Source organism: Petaurus breviceps, unplaced genomic scaffold (assembly GCF_028583685.1).
Source record: "Petaurus breviceps papuanus isolate PSGF00001 unplaced genomic scaffold, PetGlider_PUasm1.0 551, whole genome shotgun sequence".
Classification (NCBI taxonomy): Eukaryota; Metazoa; Chordata; class Mammalia; order Diprotodontia; family Petauridae; genus Petaurus; species Petaurus breviceps.
This window is the reverse complement of record NW_027186372.1, coordinates 2933712-2957108: the sequence shown is the minus strand read 5'-3', so window position 1 is coordinate 2957108 and position 23397 is coordinate 2933712. Positions and strand designations below refer to the sequence as shown.

General features: G+C 40.7%; 1 protein-coding gene across 1 annotated transcript in view; it reads right to left on the bottom strand.

The window, feature by feature from the left end:
* The window catches only part of AFAP1L1 (actin filament associated protein 1 like 1), a 76080-nt gene that overhangs the window by 21448 nt on the left and 31235 nt on the right, over positions 1-23397 (bottom strand). The window contains exons 2-10 of the mRNA XM_069102335.1: positions 21453-21581; positions 18521-18604; positions 16582-16667; positions 14508-14616; positions 7203-7301; positions 5173-5384; positions 3306-3485; positions 1919-2011; positions 99-192 (exon numbers count right to left, since the gene is read on the bottom strand). Of these exons, the coding sequence (XP_068958436.1) occupies positions 99-192; positions 1919-2011; positions 3306-3485; positions 5173-5384; positions 7203-7301; positions 14508-14616; positions 16582-16667; positions 18521-18604; positions 21453-21581 (1086 nt within the window). The remainder of the gene's footprint in view (positions 1-98; positions 193-1918; positions 2012-3305; positions 3486-5172; positions 5385-7202; positions 7302-14507; positions 14617-16581; positions 16668-18520; positions 18605-21452; positions 21582-23397) is intronic.

Sequence of the window (23397 nt, the reverse complement as noted above, 5' to 3'; positions counted from 1 at the left end):
CACACACACACACACACACACACACACACACACACACACACACACACCCTCCCATAAGGGGATCTATTACCTAGATGGGAAAAGAGTGAGGCTCTTACCAGAGTCTCCTGGTTCACGGCGACTATTGGTTGAATACCCTTCCCCTGTGCTGATGCTGTCAGAGTCTGACGTCTGCTTGTCTGGGGATAATCTCTGCAAGAGGGGAAAACAGTTGGAACACGGGTGAGGTGCCCATTCTCTTGTCAACTATATTCACTCCTCATCCTCTCCTCTACCCCCACAATGAAGTCCTGCTTTCATTGTCATGGTCACATGATGGTCACTTCTCACACCCTGTTAGAAGACCCCAAGCTCTCCCAGGACCCTACCAAAGTGGGAAGGCTTTGAGTATGGATCCATTGATGGACCTTGGGCTCTATCATCTGAGGACTAAACTAGCTAATAAAAAACAATAATAACTTTTATTATTTTTTATTTATATATTTTTATTAATAATAATTTTTATAGCGCTTGAAAGGTCCACAAAGTACTTTCCTCATAATGATCCTATGAGGCAGGTAGTCAACTATTAATCCCCTTTTAAGGAGAAAGAAACTGAGGCTCATAGAGGGGGGGAAATGATTTTTTTCCTTTTAGAATAGCTCAATGCTATCATGAAAAGGTTGGCCACTAGGGGGGGGTGTGTGTACACATACATGCACACACACAAATACACATAAACACAACACAGCAGTTCATGAAGATCTTTTTGGAAGTGAGATCATACTTTTTCTGCCTGGCCCCAGAGGGAAGAATTATAAGCAACAAGAAAAAGTTATACAGGAAGAAGTAGACTTTATCAAAAAACAAAAGAACCCTCGAGTGGCCCAAAAAAGAACAGGGCATGGAATCGATTTATTTCTGAACTCAAATGCAGGCCTTTATATTTTATCCTTATTGCATTTCATCTATAATCTCTAGCACATCTTCCCAGTTTCTACATGTCCGTTTGGATTCTAATTGCTAGGTATTCCTCTCTCCACCTCCTCATTTCCAGGGGAGCAAATTCAATTCATTAAGTCTTAAGACTCTGATCAGGGCAATGAGAGGACTAACGAGGAATAATGCCACCCACCTTCTGACAGGGCATGAACTATCTAAGTAGGGGACACACATGTTTGGAAGCAGCCAATGCGAGAATGTGTTCCTTGACTATGTATATTTGTCATGGGCTTTCCCCCCCCTCTCCTGGGGCAGAGTGGGATGGGAGAGAAATAAAATAAATGTTAATTAATTTTAAAAGGTAAATTAATATCAAGAAGAAAAAAAAATTTCCTCCTTTAAGGCCCAACTCCACTGTGAAATCTCTTCCGATCCTTCCATCCCAAAGTGATCTTTTCCTCCCCTGAATTCTCATAGCTCATTGTTTCTTTCTTATGCTCCTCACAGAGGCATTTGTATCCATGCTTTTTTCACCACTACTAGTCTATGAGCTCCATAAGGAACCAAGGCAAACTATTATGGAAACTCACAAATAAGGAAATATATATATACACATAGTATTCAATTCAGAATAAAAATTAAATTTAAAAATAAATCAAGGCAGCCTGGCCTAGTGAAGGGAGCAAAAGATCTGTAGTCAAGGGTCCTGGATCTTCTACTGACTATTTTTGTGAGTATAGACAAATTATTTAGCCTTTATTGCCTTTGATGTCTTTATCTGCAAAAACAGGGCATTAGAACAGCTGATTTCTTAGGGAACTCTTCAATTCAAAATCTGATGATGCTGTATCTTTGTGTGCTTGTCAGAATAAACAGTGATTTATACATTTTGAGCAGCTGGCAAATATTTGATAGATGACTCAATGAATGAAGTCACTCTTGTCTCAAGCAATGAGCTTCCTTGGAGAGCTAGGGGTCACCCAAAAAGAGACTCTACCTTTTCTAGGTCTAGTTTGCACTGTAAAACTGGGGATTTGGGCTCCTCTGTTCCATCGGCTCCACTGCTAGACTTGCTCACCTCTTTGATAACCTGTGGAAAGGACCAGAATAAACATGAAACATTCTCATCTTTTCTAAAAATAAATGTCGGGGGAAGGAATAGAGAGAAAGATGCCCCAACTGGAAGGATTTTGAGTGATACTGGTATTCTTGCAAGGGGCCTTGTGAAACAGATGGTTTAATATAATCATGTCTCACATGCACATACAGTTTAAAAGAGTTTTCACACACATTGTCTCATTTGATTTTCACAATACCAAGGCAGGCAGGGCAGGAATTATGATCTCATTTTCATAAAGGAGGAAACTGGAGCTTAGAGAAGTGGTTGGCTCAAGGTCTCCCAGCTGGTTAGTGGCAATTTAGGAACTAGAAGTCAGGTCCCACCTGCCTCCCACTTTGGGAGTCTTTCTAGTGCCCCATGCAGTCTCATGGAAATACAGAACTTCAGGACTGAGAGGGGACTCAGAACTCATCTAATACAACCTCTTCATTTCACCAAGGAGGAAACTGAGGCCCAAGGGGAAGAACTGTCGTGCCCAGCTACATTAATTCTAGACTAATATAGAATCACAGGACATCAGAGCTGGAAACAACCTTACAAATTTATCCAACTCACCTCTCTTTTACTCCAAGGATGAGAAAGTAAAGAGAAAAAATCAAATATCCAGTGGGCAGATTACCACAGAGAGATTAAAAGAGAAGTGGCTCTAAGCTGCAGTGTTTTAATAGGACCATGAGAGCAGGGAGAGCCACAGGCTCTCTGGGCTTCTAGGGAGATACTGGCAGTGTGGTGGAGTGAAAGGGTACTTGAATGGAAATTAGGATATTGGGATTTCAGTCCTGGCTCTACCTTTAACTAGTTATGTGAACCCAGGCAAGTCAATTAGCATCCTTGGCCTTCTCTATAAAATGAGGAGCTTTGATTTCATAATCACCTCTCTGTTATCTTCTAGTTTCACGATTCTATGTTCTAAGGTCCCCCTCCAGATTTTATATGCTATTATATCCTATGTTCCTTTCTGCTGACATTCTATGTTCCTAGAGTCCTTCACACTGTAACAGTCTATGATTTTATCAGATGTCCAGCGCTGTTTGATTCCTAACACTACCAGAGTCTTTCAGTACTCCCAGACAATTCCTCTCTCTTCCCTCAGTAAGGATCATGAACTGAGTTGAGTTGAATATAATGGATCAGGTTAATTCCTGCCCTGGGTCTGACTGCCAATTCAGTGTCTGGGAAACCCAAACATGCTTAAAAGACGCCTTCCCCCACTTTTAGGGAATTGAGCTAGCTCGGCCTGACAAAAGCAGAGCGATGCTCCTACCTTCAGCCACTCCTCAGCCTGTTCCTTGCTCTGTGCAGCCAGAACCAGGACCTCTGTGCCGCCCAGAGAGAAGCGCAGCTCATGTTTCTTGCGACGTCCATCCCTGGGCACATAAATGACATTGCAGATGCCCAGGGCCAGCTTCAGGTGGGGCTGGTGGTCCTTGGAGTTTTTGTAACACTGGAGAGGCAGAGACACAGAGAGAAGAGAGAGAGGGAAGGAGGGGAAGAGATAGTGAGGGTGGGGGGAGAGAAAAAGAGAAAGGACAAAGGGAGAAAGAAAGAGGTATAGCATACTTTCAGGGCCATTGTCATATCTTAAAGTGACAGGAAGATCAGACTCACTACACATTGGCTCCCCAGTAGTTACACACAAAGAGAGATTGTAACTAGGAGTCCAAGCGTAATTCAGGACTCCTGGGAAACCCTTCAATTCCATCCTAAACACTGCCCCCCCCTCCCGCCCCAGGGACTAATGTACACTTGGTAGCTAATTTGTCCAGTCTAGCTCAATCCAATCCAGGCAGGACCATCACACATAGGAACACCATCTCTACTGACCTTAGATAGGGACCCATTACCTCTTTCATTTTCACCACATATAGTTTAACAATATTACTTGATACCATGAAAATTCAGCATTTGGACAAAGATCACATATTCAGATTATAAACAGTTAAATTCCTGTTTGTACATAGTCTAAAAACTGCCTCCTTTTCTGTTCTCTATGCTATGGGAGACATAGCTATGTTGCTATGGAAACAGAAGAGGGGCTACCCAGAACTGAGGGCCATTTTGTATTTTTATTTGCTTCATCAGCTGCCAGAGCCAAAGAATGTATCATCTAATAGCCAACCTTTTGGTGATGAGCCTTTCCACATTTAGCTGAGCTAGTCCTTGGATGAGACATGCACAGTGCATTGCCAAGGCCATTTCTGATGGCTTTTGAGCTTGGAAGGACTTGCCAGAGCTTACATTCCACTGGCATAACCTTGGAAAACCCAAGATCTTGTCTGTGCCACAGTGAGGCATGAGGAACAACGGGGAATTACTGCAAATAAAAATATTGATGGTTTCATGAATTCGATCTTCCTTATATGCCTCATCAGTGTATGAAGAGAACCCAGATCCTTAAAGGATATTTGAAGGTTCCCGGATTCTCATTGGTTTTGCCATACTGGGAAGAATTTGAGGATGAGCCCAATGATGATGGACTATGTGAGATAGTTCTGGTTCTCAGCTTACTAACAGAATAGAGAAGAGGCTCATCACCCAAGGTCTGGCCATCAGGGAATGATTTTAATATTTTAACTAAAGCAGAAGTTCTTAGTCTTGTTTTGTGTTATGGACCTCTTGTGGCAGTCTGGTGAAGCCTCTGGATCCCCTTCTCAGAATGTCTTTGAATAAACAAAGTAAATAAATAATAAAATATATAGGGTTATCAAAGAAACCAAGTATTCTTAAATATAGGTATCAAAATATTGAAAAAAAATTCAGACCACAAGTTGAACTCTGAGCTAAAGCAACTCAAAAAAGACGATTTATAATGGCAAAGACAGTATCAAATCCAATGAAATAGATCTTTAGAAGTATAGCAGTAATAAGGATTTTCATTTCTATGGCATTTATGGTGACAAAGCACTTGTCACAAAAGTCTTGAGGTAAGTAACACAAGTATTACATGAGGAAAGTAAGGTACAGAGAGGGAAAATGTCTTCTATATGGTCACCAGAAGTGGCCGAGCAGAGATTCCATGACTAGAACTTCATGTGCACATGCATGCATATGTGCCCAACACAAGCCATGTATGTGTGTGGACACACACACAAGTCACCTATCCATATGCACGCTAAATCGCTCTATCTCACCAGCAGCTGGTTGTCCCGGATAAGAGTCAGCTGCTTGGCCCACTGGCCAAAGCGCTTTTTCCGTAGCAGGAAGGCACAGATTCTGCAGTCTTTCACCAGGTGCATGGAGGCTTCCTCGGAGGGCCACTGGTGGGTTAACTGCTGCCCTTTTCCATCCTCTTCTTCATCATCATAGGATTCATAAGAGCTGCTCATGGCATCTGAGTCATTATCTGAATGAAGCAAAGGAAATTCCGAGTTACTCTTAGGATCCCCTCAGACCAGGGAAGCACCTGATTCTTTTACTTCAATGCAATAAACATTTATTAAATGCCTGCTATGTGCTAGTCACTGTGTAAATACCAGGGACAGAAATAAGAAAAAGAAAAACAGATCCTGCCCTCAAGGCATCAAAGGTGTAGGACTGGGGTTGCTGGACAGAATGTGGAGTTTTGGATCGAGAGATGTTGCGCCTAGAATCATGAACATAGAATTACAGAACTTGAAGGGACCTTAGAACAAAGACTATTAGAACAATAGCAACAATAATGAATCTCATTGATTACAATACAATACAATACAATAAGATTTGGAAAATGCTATCCTCACTGTAATCTTATATGGTAAACAGTGCAAGTATTATTTCCACTTTACTGATGATAAAACTGAGGCTTAGGTTCTGATACAGAAATGTCAGGATTGAGCAAAGAATATTGCATGTGGAAGCTAGAAAGCACATCACAGCGTGGAATGTTAAATCTAGAAGAAACCGTACATATCATTTCAGTCCCACCTACTTGGTCATCTTATATAGCTGGAGAAGATTCCTTCAGAGAGGGGAACTAATCTGCCTAATATCAGTCCACATTCAGACTCGTTTCATTCACTTTACATGACTGAGCATTAAGATTTATTAAAACTCCCACCACGTGCAAGGCATTGTTCTCAGCATGGTGAATACGATATGGTCACCATCCTAATGAAGCTCACAGCTTTGCAGTAAAGTATTATGAAAAATGCCATAGAGTCAGAATGTGGTAAGTGCATAGAAGAGATTGAAACTCCCCATTCACTTTGTCACCCAGGCCTGTTGATTTCACCTGTGTAACATGTCTCAAATATATTCCCTTCTCTCCTCTGATACTGTTACCAGCCTGACTCTCATCATCTCCTCCTACCCAGACGGAACAGCCTGTTGGTGGGTCAGCCTGCCCCAAGACTCTTCACTCCAGGCAATTCTCCATTCAGTTACCAAAGTAATTTTCCTAAAGTTATAGATCTAACTATGCCATGCCCCCACTCAGTGAACTCCCCATCACCTCTAAGATCAAATACAAAATTGAATCCTCTCATTGGCATTCCAAGCTCTTTATAACCAAGCCCCCAGCCCTACCTTTCCAGTCTCCTAGCAGCTTACACCTCTCCCCACCACCCTCCATGTATGCTCTGATTCAGTGACACTGGCCTCCTCGGTGTTCCTCAAACAAGGCACTTTATCTCTCAGGTCTGGGCATTTTCTCTGATTGTCTCCATGCCTGGGATGCTCTCCCTCCTCATCTCAGCCTACTGGCTTCCCTGACTAGCTGCAAGTAGCAATTAAAATCCCACCTTCTACAGGAAGGTTTTCCCAATCCCTCTTAATTCTTAGTGCCTTTCCGACACTAATTAGTTTCTATTTATTTTGCATATAACTTGTTTGTACACAGTCATTTGCATTTTGTCTTCTCTCTTAGATCATTAGCTACTTGAGAGCAGGGACTGTCTTATGTCTGTCTTTCTATTCCCCAGCATTTTACCACGGTGGCTGGCATAGTAGGCTCTTTAAAAAAAGGCTTACTGAGTGACTGCCTTTAAGCTAGAGGGGCCAGGGAAGACTTTCTGGAGTTGGAACTAGAGCTGGGCTCTGAACAGAGTTGGTGCTTCATCAGTGACTCACTTTTAGTAAATAGGCGTGTTGCACTTTTGGAGATTATATACCACAAATGCAGTTCTGGGCGTGAAGATATCCACATGCTCAGTGACTGAAGGGCTTTTAAAACATTGGCACTTACAAGAACTCTTCTGTTCCCCATTGATCCTGGTCACAGGGTAGCTGCTGTCTGCATCCTCATAGTAACCATCCTCAATGGAGTTGGGTGGGCTTGAACCATCTGCAGGAAAGGCAAAAACAACATAAGATAGGAGGCATGCAAGAAGAATCGTTACCAACATCTCCTGTTCTGGGGAACACAGATGGGGTGTTTGAAAAAAACAATGTTTTTTCTTTGGGTTCAATCACGAAGCCCTTCAATTTGCAAAAAACTCCTCATTTGGGGGAAGAACCTCAGTATTCTCTCTTCTGACACAGCAAATGAAAAGTCTGTGAGCATTTTTCACCTCTTGTAAGAATGAATGGTGTGAAAAATGAGGCAAAAGTCCCTGAATATTAGAAGTAAAAAACACCTTAGAAATAGAATGCTATAACTAGCAGGTACCTTAAAATAGAACATAGAACATCAAACCACAAAATGTTAGAACATAGAACACAGAATATCAGAGCTAGAAGGCATCTTCGAACACAGAATGGTGAAGTTAGAGGGTACTTAGGTACCATTAGAGCTGGAAGTCACCTTAGAACACAGAATGTTAGAGACGGAAGATACCTTAGAACACAGCACAAGGAATTTCAGAGCTGAAAATACATTAGATAAGGCATTTGAGCTACAAGTAGAATTCTCCTGATTCCCAGTGCAATATTCTTTCCATCATGCCCCTCTTTCATTTGATCTACGAAGAAAAACTATTAATACTACAGTTATCCCTTCCACATCATGGGGGTTAGGGCATGGTGCCGTCATGATCTGGAAAATCTGCATGCATTTTTTTTGCCCTCCATTTATACCAGAGAAGTCATCCAGCTTTGCAGATTTCCTCCTCTTTTTCCTTGACATTATATACTGATATATATATATATATTTATGCATTTTGGAGTATCTAAACTTTTTCTGTGTCATCTGCCAACCTTTCCATGTCATCTGTGGCTTCCACAAAGCTCCTCCCCAAATTCTCATTTCATTTCTTATGCCAAGTCACAATATATCAAAACCATGATGGGGAAAGGCACAATGTAGAAGGGATAACTGTACATTCCGCATTGTGGTACAAGTCTGTCAGAAATTCTTTAAAAATTTATTTAACATTCTAAATTGAAGCACTTTTAGCTCAGAGAGAAATGTCCAAACTAGCATAGTCATCACGGACTTCCCCCATCCCCTTTCCCAGGATATCTTTCTACCAAGACAATTTGTGGCACAAAATAAAAAAAAAAAAAGACTCTTGAAGAAAAGGTCGCAATATGTTGAAATACAGTTTAGAGTTAATGTTCTAAAATACAAATCATTTAATCTTCTATTAAAACAACTACAATAATCAGTTAAAGATTCCTTCCTAGACCATAGGCTTCTAGGACAGAGAGAGGCTCCTTGTGATCAGTATATCATTCTTTCTGTATGGAAAGGGTCATAGGGTCAATCCTTTGAAGGGGAAAAATGCAAAGATGTTAACTAGACAAGAGCTTCTCTTTGTTCTAATTTTAGTTATCACACTTAATCCATTTCCCCAAGGCCTTAGTGTATTTTGTAATTGACCTTCTACACAATTTCTTCAAGGATGAGGTTCAGAAAGCATTTTAGGCAGGAAAATGTTTATTTCTTAATAGTTTCATATGAATCAAAAAGGGAAGATTAAAAAAGAAAATAATATGCTTCCAAAGACCCTTGTGAAGTCAGCAGGTATACTAGAGCTTTATGGATGAGTATACCAAGGATTATACAGGGAAGGAATAATTAATAATAATGATGATGGTGATGATGACAACACCTAACATTTATATAGGTTTTAAGGTCTGTAAAATGCTTTACAAATCTGTCTTATTTGATCCTCACAAAAACCCTGGGAATTAGGTCCTATTATTATCCTATTTTGCGATAAGGAAACTGAGGCAGACAAAGGTTAAGTGACTTGCCCAGGGTCCCACAGCTAACAAGTGTCTGAGGCAGGATTTGAATGTAGTAATGACTCCTTACTCCACATCCAGTGCTTTAGACACTATGCCAGAGCCTAACATTGTGGACATGGAGAGTGATTTGCCCAAAGTCACTAAGTAGTGTCAGAGATGGACCTAAAGCTCAAGTCGCATTACTTCAAGTCCATGGTTCTCTCCACCATGTCATCCATTCAGCTGTAGAAAGAAGCAAAAGCTTGTTATGAAGCCAGGACCCTTCCTTCCTCTGTTATGACCCAAGAGCCCTTAAATCCAAGGATATTCACTGCTAAGAAGCTAAGCAGAGACTTCGTTTGACCACAGACAGTGTTAGAGAAGTGTGGGAGGTAGATACTGTAGGGAACAAGAGAGGGAATGGATTGTGTCCAATCCCTGCTCTGAGAGGAGACCTCTGGACACCTGGCAACGCTATCCAGAGGCAGTATCTGACAGGAAGGATACTGTATGACGTAACTGGGGCCTTCCACCCTGGAAAAGGTTCCACTATCTCTCTTCCTGAGTCCCTCCCCTCTCGGACCCTATGGCTCTCCCACTCCTGGGGCTGTTGTGAGCCTGGCCTCGCTGCTTCCTCGGTGGGAGGACAATTCTAGTACGTTCTTCAGACTGAAGAATTGTAATAGCTTAAGGGTACTGATGATGTGAACTGATTATGACCCTTTCCTTTCCTCCCCTGACACCGAGCCTGGAGACAAAGTGGACCTAGAGCTGCTCTGTTTCATTTGAATCCCTCTGAACTGGCACCCACGCATGTCATATTAGGAAGAGACCTCAAATCATCCAATCCAGTCCTCTCTTCTTAAAGAGACCCAGGGAGTGGAAGGGACTGGCTCCAGGCCACACACTGAGTTCGTAGGTGAATCAGTATTCAGGACTAGGTTTCCTGATTCCTATGTCAGTGAACAATTTTAAAAATTGTTTTTGTTTAAAAATCTTACTATTACTACAAAAATATTTATAAGAAATGAAAATTAAAACTAAACCAAACATGGAAAAACCCAACCAAACCCCCAAATCTTTTATATCTTAATCAACTAGAGAAATAACAAATTTGTACAATTTTAGCAACATTAAACTAAACACAAAAGTGAACATCCTCTGCATCCTTTCATAACTCCATCTGTATACTTAGAAAACGGAGTTTTCTTTTTTTCCCCTCATAGAATTGTTGTCAGTCTGCTAATCTTCTGGTTCTGCTGACCTCCTTTTGCCTAATTGTCATGTTTTCCCATAATTCTTAGAATTCTTTATATTTTTCATTTCTATGATACCATACATAATACTGTTATGTTAATTAACCACAATTTCATCAGCCTTTCTCCAATCATTGAGCATAGTATTATAACCCATGGTCCAGCATGCTGAACTCTAGGCTTACATGAACTAGGTTTCATTATAGGGGCTCTCTCCTAAATCCCTCCCTCTTTGACTTGTAGTGACTCAAACAAGAGTTGGATTTGGGAAACCTTAGTCTATAAATAGTAAACAGCTAGTGTACAGTTTTCCATAGATGTCCTGCCTACTCTACAATCATCCAAGTTAAAGCATGTGCTGAGTAAATGAGTGATGTTATTACATCCCATATAAAATGTAAATGATGGTTGATTACAATGTTATGAAGTTTTAAGAAAATTTCTTCACTTACTATTTTGGGGTTACTTTCTGAGCCCACTGAGTAACTGACTCTGACTCAGAAGGGTGTTGGTACTTGATAAAGGTGATATCAAGACATGACATCATGTTTACACATTAAAACTTCATCTGCTTTACATTGACTACATTAATGATTATATATTTATTGCTCTAGCTATGTTAATAATGTTGGAAAGAATTGACCATTTGCCCTTCCCCATATATTCTTGACCTAAGCATGAGTGGGAGGATTTCTTTCTATATGTTGAGCTCTTTAATATCTGTCAAGATCATTATGAAGCTGTCACTTTATTGATTCCATGTAGGAATATGTATTAATATTGGCTTTACCCCTGTACCCTAAGGTTCAATGGGTCTTTCCATATCACTTGCAGTTGAAACTTTCTGTTGTTTCCTGCTAGTAGATTTCAAACTACTTGAGCATAGGGACTGTCTTGGCTTTTCCATTTTTATTCCCAGCAGGCACACAGTTAGCACTGAAAATTTTTTTCACTTATTCATTCATTTCATACTTGTATGTCATGATGGGCTAATGCCCAAATAATAGATACATTTTGTAACGATTAGAAGTGGTTTTGTCTCTTGATTTTTGTTGGGATGAATATAGAAATGCAAATGATTTTGTGGTTTATTTTATTCCCAACCACTCTGCAGAAGTAATTCATTTCAAAATTTTTTGTTGTTGGGTTTCTAAATATACAACCATATCATTTGCATATAAAGATATTTTAATTTTCATCTCCAATATTTGTTTCTTTCGTTTCTTTTTCATGCCTTATTGCTATATGTTACATCTGTTATCATATTAAAAGAAGTAGAAAAAGTAGATAGCCCAGTTTTATAAATGTTATAATGGGAATTCTTATGTTATTCCATTGAATATATGAACTCATCATTTCAAACTATCTTTTGTATTTTTTACTGCATTAAGGAAAATGTTTTCTCCTTATATTTGTGTTTTTAACAAATAATTTTTAAAAGAAATTCCAGCCTCTATCTGATGTAACTCTAGCTTTTTTCTTATTGATACATTATATCACTTTGCTGTTATTCAACTTCACTTGCATTCCAATTACAAACCACACTTGATCAAAATGGATGTTTTTAAAAGTACTATATATACACATTCTAATATATAGATTATATATACAATATATTATATATATATTCTAATATTTTTGTAGATATTCATACATGGAGTTGGAAATTTTCTTTTTCAGTCTGATATTTGTAATATTTATGATATTTCAAGAAAACTCTGTTTACTCAAAAGAAAGAATGAGAAATAGTAGAGGAGGTATTTGACAAAATTTGCTTATGAATTCACCTGTTCATTGTGGGTTTTTTCTTTTTCAGTACAGATATTTAACAACTGGTTATATTATAGACAAATTCCAGACCTCCCAGATCAAGGAGAAAATACTGCAAACAGCCAAAAAGAAACAATTCAAATAATATGGAGCCACAGTCAGGCTAACACAAGATTTAGCAGCTTCTACATCAAAGGATCAGAGGACTTGGAACATCATATTCTGAAAAGCAAAAGAGCTAGGATTATAACCAAGAATCACCTACCCAGAAAACTGAGTATAATCTTTGGGGGAAAATGGACATTCAGGGGTGGCTAGGTGGCGCAGTGAGTAAGTGCATCGGCCTCGGTGTCGGGAGACCCGGGATTGGTTCTGGCCTCAGATACTCGGCACCCACACAAAAATAATAACTGGCCCTGTAACCTTGAGCAAGTTACTTAACCCCAATTGCTTAAAAAAAAAAAAAGGAAAAATGGATATTCAATGAAAGAGGACTTTCAAGTATTCCTGATGAAAAGCACAGAGCTAAATAGAAAATTTGACTTTCAAATACAAGATGCAAAAGAAACAAAAAGGTAAACAGGAAAGAGAAAACATAAGGGATTTGATAAGGTTAAACTCTTTATATTCCTACATGGAAAAAATGATATTTCTAACTCCTAAAAACTTGGTCATTTAAAATGAGTATACATAGACAGAAAGCAGAGATGTGAATTGAACTTAACAGTATGATTATAAAAAAAAAAAGATTAAAGGATAAGAAAGAAGAATGCACTGGGAGAAGGGGAAGGGGAAAGGTACAATGGGATAAATTATCTGACATAAAGGAGGCCTGAAAGAGAATTTATAGTGGAGGGGAAAATGAGGGAGGTGGGGAGAGAAGCACATGAATCTTACTCTCATTGGAATTGGCTCAAAGAGGGAATAATATACCCACTCCATTGGGTGTAGAACTCTGTCTTACCATACAGGAAAGTAGGAAGGGATGGGGATAAGAATTGGGGGAAAGAGAGAGGGGTGGGGAGGGGGGGGGGGGGGGGGGGGGAAGCTGACAGAATGGAGGGCAGTTTGGGGTAGGTAAAAATCAGGAGCAAAACACTTTTGAGAATGGACAGGGTGAAAAGAGAAAGAGAGAAACAGAGACAGAGAGAACAAGAACGAACAGGATGATTGGAGGAAATACGCAGCTGGCAATCATTACTGTGAAAAAAACTGTAGTGAGCTTCTCTGATAAAGACTTCATTTCTCAAACATAGAAAACATTTATAGAAATAAGAGCCATTCTACAGTTGATAAATGGTCAAAGGATATGAACTGGTAGTTTTCAAAGCAATCAAAACTATCTATAGTTGTATGAAAAAATGTTCTAAGTCACCATTGATGACAGAAATGCAAATTAAAACAACTCTGAGGTACTACCTTATGCCTGTCAGCTTGGCTAATATGACAGAAAAGGAAAATGACAAATGTTGGAGGGGATGTGGGAAAATTAAAACAATAATGGACTACTGGTGAAGTTGTGTACTGATTCAGCTATTCTGGAAAGCAATTTGGAACTATGCCCAAAAGGCTATAAAACCATCGTTTGACCAAGCAATACCACTATTGGTCTATATCCCAAAGAGATAAAAAACAAAAAGGAAAAGGACCTATGTATACAAAAATATTTACAGAAGCTCTTTTAGTTGTGGCAAAGAATTGGAAATTGAAGGGATGCCCATCAATTGAGGAATGGCTGAACAAGTTGTAATATATGATTATAATGGAATACTATTGTACTTTATAAGCAGCTCTTTTTTTCTTCTTTCTTGTGGTTCCTCCCACTGGTTCTAATTCTTCTTTTACAATGTGACTAATGTGAAAATATGTTTAATATGAAAAAAATAAAATGAGATGGAGACTGGTGGCTTTTCAAATAAGAAAAAAAGAAATGATGAGCAAGATGCTCTTAGAGAAAAACACGATAGACTGACACGAACTGCTCTGGAATTATTCTATTCCTCCCCTTCAACATTTCTATATTTACACCAATAAAATCATGAGAAACTGATAGAGAAAACCACTTCTAAAAATGATGCGTATCTATTATTTGGGCATTAACCTCTCAAGCTAGAAATGAATGAAAAATCGGTGGCTATGTGACCCCTTGGCAAAGCCATTCAACTTCTCAGTGATTTAAATAACTCTCAAGAGTTTAAGTTGCAGAGAAGGTACTGACCTGCATTAGTAGATGGAGTCCCCTCATATAGTATCTCCCTTGAAATCATAGGTCCAGTCGCTACCATTCTATTAATATCACTACCCATTATTCTCTCTCCATGTCTCTGACCCCCCTCACCACCTAGTGGACTCACTGTGAGAGCTGATGTACTCAGGCGTCTTGCCTGGACCCAGAGGAAGGGCTTCTTCATAGTCATCTTCCGGAGGAGGATTAGTGGGAAGAGGCGGAGGAAGATCTGATGACTAAAGGGAAAAAATAAAGATTAAGATAATATAAGCAAAGAAAAGGAGACTGACATGACAGAGGGGGGAGATGATAGGTGATGGGAATGCCAGCCCCAATGCAAATTTAGAACTTGGTGTCAGGAATGGCAGGACCTTGGCACATTAGGGATCAATTAATCAACCAAATAATAACCATCTATTAAGCAGTTACACTGTGCTAGGCACTGTGCCAAACAATAGGGATACAAAAAGAAGAAAAAATTGCTGCCCTCAAGAGGCTTACAATCGAGTGGGGAAGAAAATGCAATGTGAAAACAAATGCATACAAAACAAGCTATATGCAGGATAAACAGGAAACAAAAGAGTGAAGGCACTGGTTGGGAAGGAATTTAGAGATGACACTGATTTTATGGAATAGAAACCGAAGGCCTGGGGAGAGGAAGTGATTCACTCACTGTCACATAGTGTGACTGCACCAAGGACTACCCCGATCTCCCAGCTCCCAGTCCCAGGAACGTTCTACTGCTCTGATATGGTTATTCATCTGGATCATGGCCTTCCATCTCCAGGGAGCCCCTGTTTTCACAACACATCCATCCCCAGGTAAATTAAAAAATGATAAAAAAAAGTTTCTATTTCTAGAGGCCTTTATAGTTAGTTACAAAAGTCTTTGCCAAAGATCCTCTGAGTCTTCACAATTACCTTGTGAGGAAGGCAGGGTAGGGATTAATATCCCCACCCAACAAATGAGGAAACAAAAGCTCAAGAAAGGGGGAAATGATTTGTCCAAGGTCACAGGGCCAAAGTAGGTAGAAGGTAAATATAACCCTTCAGCCTAAAGATTAAACTCTATGAAATGGGAGGAGAGCTCAGGTCCATGGAATCACAGCATCTCCATGGGAGGATTTCAGAGCTGCCCCTTATAGAGAGTGTGGGAATAGGACAAGGAAAGATTGGTCAGAAAATAGTTCCTGTGAAAATATTCTCAGGGTCTTAAAGAACTGCAAACTCAACAAAAGCCAGCCGTGTGACATGATAGCTAAAAAAGCTATGCTGAGTTCAAGCTACATTAACATAAGAACTGTATTGAGAATCTTGTTTTGTTTTTGTAGTGTCCACTCCTCATGGATACTGGAGTGATTTGCCATTTCCTTCTCCAGCTCATTTGACAGATGAAGAAACTGAGATAAACAAGGTTAAGTGACTTGGCTAGGGTCACACAGCTAATAAGAGTCTGAGGCCATATCTAAACTCAGGAGGCTAAGTATTCCTGACTTTTCCAGCCTGGCACTCTATCCACTGTGCCACAAAGAATCAAGGATTAAATCACTAAATCTGCAGTCCTCTGCCCGAGTCAGACTCCATATAGGGTATTGTGTTCCACTCCAGGCATCACTTCTTTCCTTCAAAAGGAAGTGGACAAACTCCCACATAGCCCAGAGGAGGGCCAGGATGATGAGGGGACTGGAGACTTTGCCGTGTCTCAGAGAGTCTGCTGAGAGGAACTGAGAACATTTAGCCTGGAAAAAATAAGAGGGGGTGGAAGGAAAGACGTTAATTGCATTAAAGTGCTTATAGGGCTTTCAACTTAAAAAACAGAATTACGCTCATTCTGCTTGGTCCCATAGGGCAGAAGTAGGAACAATGACTGGAAACTGCAAAGAAAAAGACTTCGGCTCAGTGTAAAAAATAACTTCCTGATAAAGTGGTCTCCAAATGGGATGGGCCACCTTAGGAGATAGTAAGCTTCCCATCCCTGGAAATCTTCAAGATGATCGATCGATTGTCAGGGACATCGGAGAGGCAACTCTTGCTCAGGTTGGCATGGGTTGGATTAGGTGCCTTTTGGTCGCCCTTCTAGCTCTGAGACACTATGAGTTCAGGTTTGACGCAGCTAGCCCTACTCCCAAAGACAGAACTAGGGTCCATCGTTACTGTCAAAGGGAGAGACCAGCACCAAAATCACTCCAGTCCCTAACTCACTTTTCTTGGGAACGGGCCCGTTGCTGGCTCCAGGCTGTCTCTGTCGTCATCCTCATGCATGTTCTGAAGGTTGCTCAGCGCACAGTCTAGGGAAGATTCAGACCATTAGACAGAGATTGAGCCTGGTATGAATTCCGTCTTTTAAATCTCAGATAAAATGTCACATCTTTCATGAAGGCTTCCCTGACCTTTAGAAAGACTTTCCATCTTTGATCTCACATAATTTGTTTTGTACCTTGCCAATTTTATTTTTTCTTCAATTAACAAATCTATTTTTCTTCCTCCAACTTCCCTCAATTAAAAAAAAAAAGAAAACTCTTGCAACAAATATGCATAAGAAATCAAAACAAATTCCAACACTGGCCATTCCCAAAAAATAATATGACTCAGTCTGCAACCTTAAAAAATTCAGCTCTCTGTCAGGAGACGGTTAGCATGCCTCACTGAAGCATGTAACATATAATACAACAAATATTATAATAGTTGTTATCATATTATAATACTTATAATATAGTTATTGTTATAATAGCATATCTATATTATAATAATTATTATAATTATATAGTTAGGATTGCATCTTTACATCTTATCCTCCCACTAAACCATAGCTATAAGCATCTTAAGGATGGGGACCATGCCTTATCTAAATTTTTATTTCTTCTAGCACCAAATACAGCTCTCTGAAAAAAAAAAAAAGCTTTGTTGAATCAACTAATGAAAGCATTTGTATTCCACCATAGCTATGTCTCCCCTTCATATATTCTATATTACAGCCACATGGTCTACCCTCCAACCCATTCTCTCCCATCTCTTATGTCTGATCACACTGCCCCCACCAAAGCCTAGAAATGGATTCCCAACCCCCTATCTCTGTGTATTGAAGTCTTTCCCCTTTTCCAAGGTCCAAATCAAGTATTATCTTTTCTAAGGAGCAACTCTGCCCCTCCATAAATCCCAGTAAAATTATCTTTCCCCCTGGTGGATTCTCCTAACACTCTGCCTAGAATGTTTTACTTTTCTCTGATCTCATTTTCCTTTGTAATACAGTGATTTTTGCATATGTTTAATCAATCAACAATCAACTAACGTGTATTAATTGCCTACCATGTGCCAGACTTATAGAGCTAAGGCATGGCGATACCAAAGACACACACACACACACACCAGTCCCTTTCTGTTCTACTTGGAATTGAATGTAAACTCCCATTCTATTGCTAGTGCTTGAAAGAAGGGGCTATATTATACCTACCCCTCAGAATTGTTCAGAAATCTCTTTATAATCCTTAAAACACTATGTAAATGTTATTATTTTTTCAGTCAATCTTTGTATGCCGAACACGGTACTCAAGGCCTTGTATGAGCTGGAAGTGAAACCCAGGGAATGGTTGGCTTCAGTTACTGGTACATAGTCATGAAGGTAGGGTCAGAGGCAGGGTATGAACTGAAGTCCTCTGACTCCAAAGACACTTCTTGACTCTTTAGGTGAGGGTTCTTTGAGCTGCTCCAATATTTGTCCCTCAGTTTACCCTGAGGTGAACCAAATAAATACCCATTCTTCTTTCAAACTCAACCTAAGTTTCCTTGAGTCCTAAAAAACATGTCTAAAAATCCTGAATTCATCCTACTCTTTCAAATGGTTAGATGCTAATCACAAGGAGTGCTATGTAATAAAAAGAACATTTAACTTGAGGCCAGAAGCCTGGGCTTCTAAGGCTGGTTCTGTTGCTGACTTGCTATGTAACTTTGGACAAGTCACTTGAGCTTCTCAGCATCACTTTCTTTCTCTGTAAATGAAAGGGTTAGAACTGGCTATCTCTATGGTCCTTCTCAGCTCTGACTTGTCTCTGACATACTCTTAGACAAAGGATAAGGCAGGTACTACCCAGGCATTTCAGGGAGCCACAGAGGGAGGCAAGAGTTATGTGCATGAAATACATACCAAATTCTTCAAAAAGAGACTCCACAAAGCTAGGTCCAGAGTGCAAGTCTGCTGTGTTCATATACATATAAGATATCTCCTTTCCTGCAAAGAAGGGTAAATGGTCAAAGAAGAGGAAGTCCTCTCACTATTGCCTTAGGCTAAGAGTTAGAGGCTCCCCTCCAGACTCTGAATAAGGTTAGGAAACCCTCCCTCCACATCTACCAGGGATCAGACAGACAAATAGGACACAGGGGGTTTAGAGGGATGGAAATGGCCTAGTGCAGTGGAAAACACACTGCAGAACTAGGTTCCAGTCCTTACTGTCAATAATGTACCTTTTGGTGCCTGTGATTTTTCCTTTCTAGGCCTCAGTTTCCCCAATGTAACATGAGAGGATTCGTTAAAATACTTTCTAAGGCCCGTTTCAGCAATGACATTCTAGGTGTCTATGATTTTAGTTTGTTGCGTAAGACCAGACCTGAGTACACATACATTCCTTTAACCAGAGGTGGCCTGACTTGGTATCCTAGAAAAGATGCTTCCATCTTTGAATCAGGATACCTGGGGCTCAAGTCTTGCCTCTGTTTGCCAAGTGCTGGGAGGGTATGGGAGCGAGAAGGGGCCTCAAAGGGTCATTAAGTCCAGACCCAAGCCTAAGCAGGAATCTTCTTCCTCCTAAGCAGTCATCCAGACTCCACTCACAGACCTTGTCTTCAGTGATGGAGAATTTATTACTGCTGAAGGCAATGTCATTTCACTTTTGGGCAGCTCTAATAGGATGTTTACCCCTATAGAGAGTCAAAAGAATTATAATAATTGCTCACCTTGACCCAGCACTTTAATGTTTATAAAGCCCTCTATCCTACATTATCTTATGTGATAAATACCATGACTCTGTAAGATCAGTACTATTACTAACCGAGGTGAGAAAACCGAGGCTTAAAGGTTAAGTGACTCACTCAAGCTCACACAACTAGAGACTGTGCTCCCTCATATTTCATTAGCTTCTACTCTCTGATGCTGTCTCTGCTCTGGAGGCCAAGCAGAGTAAATTGAAACCCGTTCCACATAACAGTCAAATATATGAAGACATATATATCTCCCTTTAGTTTTTTCTTCTTTCTAAATATAATAAACTGGGGCGGCCAGGTAGCACAGAGAGTAAGAGCATCAGCCCCAGTGTCGGGATGACCTGGGGATCAAATCCGGGCTCAGACACTGAGCACCCACCCAGAAACACCTGGCCGTGTAACCTTGTGCAAGTTACTTAACCCCAATTGCTTAGGGGCGGCCAGGTGGCTCAGCGAGTAAGAGCACCGGCTCCAGTGTCGGGATGACCTGGGGATCAAATCCAGGCTCAGATACGCAGCACCACACCCAGAAATAACTGGCCGTGTAACCTTGAGTAAGTTACTTAACCCCAATTGCTTTAAAAAATATATATATATATATGATAAACTGAACCCCATAGAACAGTAACCTGTTTTTTTTTCTGCTTCTGGGCCTCAATTTACTCATGTGAAAAATAAGAATAATGAAACCTATTCTAATTGGTATTCTATTTATCCTACCCTATTGGGAAACTGCCCTGCCAACTGTAAAGTGCTGACTAAATGGAAGCTATTATTTGATATATCACAGTCTTACTCCTTTTTATCTATGAGAGCAGGGACTGTGAAGAATGGGCATGTCTTGGCCAATTCTTGGGGTACTGTGTTTTGAGGTGATGGAGAAACTGAATTAGCTGGTCCTCTAAAGTATTCCTTCAGTTGAGAGAGGAAGGTCATTGCTCAGCAAGACAGTAAATGGTAGGGATCTCATTTCACTGGGTTTATTAGAAGTAACAGAGTTTAGAGAAGGAAAAGACCTCAGAGACCATTGAAGCCCAACTCTTCACTTTATAGAAGAGAAAAAACCTGAGACCCAGAACGGGGCCTTCCCAGTTAGAATCCATCATTTGGACCTGGAAGGACTGAGCCCACGAACGAAGCAGACCAGCACATCTCAAGAGACCTTCTGAAATTAAAGAATGGTCATAAAAGGTATAATGGTGAGATCCTTCATGATCTATTTTTAGTTTACAATTCTGGGAGAGGAAGGGGGAAACTGCTCTATGCTGGAGACTAGAAGCTAGATAATCTGTAGCAGAAGATATAAAATCAAGACATGGCATAGAATAAGGCCCTTCACAGGCCGGGCCAGGCCATGCGGCGTATACCTCTGAGTAGCCCCAAGGCCTAGAGAACCGTGTATGTCACCATCACTCTCTCTTTCCCTATTTCCATGTTGGCAGCTGAATGGTAACTTTGACTCATCATCCAAACCTCATCAGTTACCAAATTACAGATTCTGCCTCTGCCATATCCCTCCCATCCGTTTCTTCAGGATTTTCATCAGTACTATTCTAGCAGATATATCCTCTTCATCTCCCATCTGGATTATTGTAATAGCTTCCTAATGGGTCTTCCCACCCCTATGCTTATTTGTTGAAATCTTATCCTTCACAACCCAGTCAGAATAATACTTTTTCATGGGCGTAGATCTGATCACATTAATGCTATCGTCAAAAATCTTCCATGATTCCCTACGGCTTATCAAGTAAGGTTCAGATTCCTCTAGTGGCATTCTAGCCCTGACTCTCCTCCATCATTCGATGCCCCAGATACAGGAGTACCAGACTATCCTCTGAACACTTCTTTACTCTCCTTCTGATTCATTTTAATCTTGACACCTAGAAGCTGGCCCTTCGCCCTTCTCCACTTACTCATCTTTTAAAGCCCAACTTGAAACCCATCTCCACAATGATTTTCCATATGCCCTTGGGCTCTTGAAGATGCCCAGTGATTATTTGCTGAGCCAGCACATTGATTAATGAGACAGCCTCAATTATGAGGAGGAAGGAGCTGTTTGGCTGGGGAGATTTCACAGGCAGAGAGGAAGGTGGACTGACCTGAAAGAGGCTGTAGGTTCTTCAAAATGTCTGAGACAGCCACTTTCTTCTCCAAGGCAGCTTCACTCAGGGGCTCATGGTCCAGAAGACTAAGCAGTCCCGTAAGCTCAGGAAGGAGCTGCTCCAGCACTTAAAAAAAATAAAAAGGCAAAAGATACAAGTTGATGGTGATGGTTGGTTCCTGATGGCAGACCCCTGGGCAAGTGACAAGGAAGAGGCCGAGGGGACCAGAGTTTTTGTTTGGGATCCCCCTCCTTCCATCCAGAGAAAGTGCCCCTGACATAGGATGCAGACAGTGAAGGAGCCTGGTCAGGGAACAGCAATAGCTCCCTAAGCACAGGGTAGGGCTGAAGAGGCTGGGCACATGCTACTCAGGAGGGAAGCTTGATGGCCTCAGCTATGGAGGCTGCAAATGCAGAATTATAGAATCTTAGGGTTGAAAATGATGTCAGAGGGGCGACTAGGTGGCACAGTGAAGAGAGCACCAGCTCTGGAGTCAGGAGGACCTGGTTTCAAATCCGGCCTCAGACACTTAGCACGCACTAGCTGTGTGACCTTGGGCAAGTCACTTAACCCCAATTGCCTTGCCTTTCCCCCTCCAAAAAGCAAAAAAGAAAAAGAAAATGATGCCAGAGCAGGACTGTTGTCTACTACATTCTTGCTAAGTAATCATTCAGACTCCACCCTGAAACCTCTAGGGAAGTTCTTCATATTCATCTTTTCTTATGATATAATATTCTATCACTGTTATGTTTATATACTACAATTTGTGTAGAAATTCCAAAATTATGACTTAACTTTGTTTCCAATTCTTTACCACTTTGAAAAGTCCTATTTTGAATATTTTGTGTATATGGAAATTTTTTCCTCTATGTTTGACCTCAGTGGGCTGTATGCACAGCAATAGAGTCTAGATCAAAGGTGACATTGGGCATCTCAGTCTCCCTACATTCCCACAATGGTTGGCCCAATTCACTTTCACCAAGAGGGTATGAATGTGTCTCTTTTCACAAGGCACTTCCCATAGTGACTATTCCAATCTTTTGTTATCTTTGCCAATTTGCTGGATATGAGGTAAAACCTCAGTTGTTTCACTTTTTATATCTTTTTGGTAGAAATTTGGAGCAATATTTCATATGGCTTATAACTGTTATTGAGTATAATATGTACTCCTTTGAGGTCTTATGTATTGAGGTATTGTTGTGTTAATTTCCTATATATCTTGATTACCTGTCAGTCACTCAACAAATCAGTAAACATTTAAGTGCTTGCTGTATGCCAGGTATCCCCCTTCCACCTCCACCTTCATCCTGCCTTTTTTTTTTTTAAGATACTGGGGTGGTTTGTCTTTTCCTTCTCCAGTGGACTAAGGCAAAAAGAGGTGAAGGGACTTGCCCAGGGTCACACAGCTAGTAAGTGTCTGAGGCCAAATTTGAATTCCAGGCTTCCTGACTCCAGGTCCAGCACTCTATCCATTGAGCCATCTAGCTGCTTCTGCTGTCCATTAGTAGGTGTGATGAAAATTTTGCAGGTTCTTCTGTGGTCAAGACTTGAACTCAGGTCTTCATGACTCCTGGCCCAATGCTCTATTCACTGGGCTGCCTCCAACACCCTTGCTAAAATGTGACTTCCAGAAATGAGCATATAGGGAGGGAAAAGGATAGAAATGAGGACCTCCTTGTTCTGGAAATTAAGCCAATATTAATGTACGTGCTGACGTAGCAGAGCAAGAGAAAGTGAAAAGCCGAGCTAACGGTCCTGCGGTTGGCAGTTGGTGGCGGTTGCCTTTTTTTTTTTTTTTTTTTGAGTTAGGACCCCAGCGGAGCACTGCCAGCAGCCGGAGCTGCTGGGAGCAGGACTTTCTGCTAAGGACTCCTGCTGAGGACTGCCAGGGGCCGGAGCTGCTGGGAGCGCACTTCCAGGACGCTGGGTGGTTGCTGTGAGT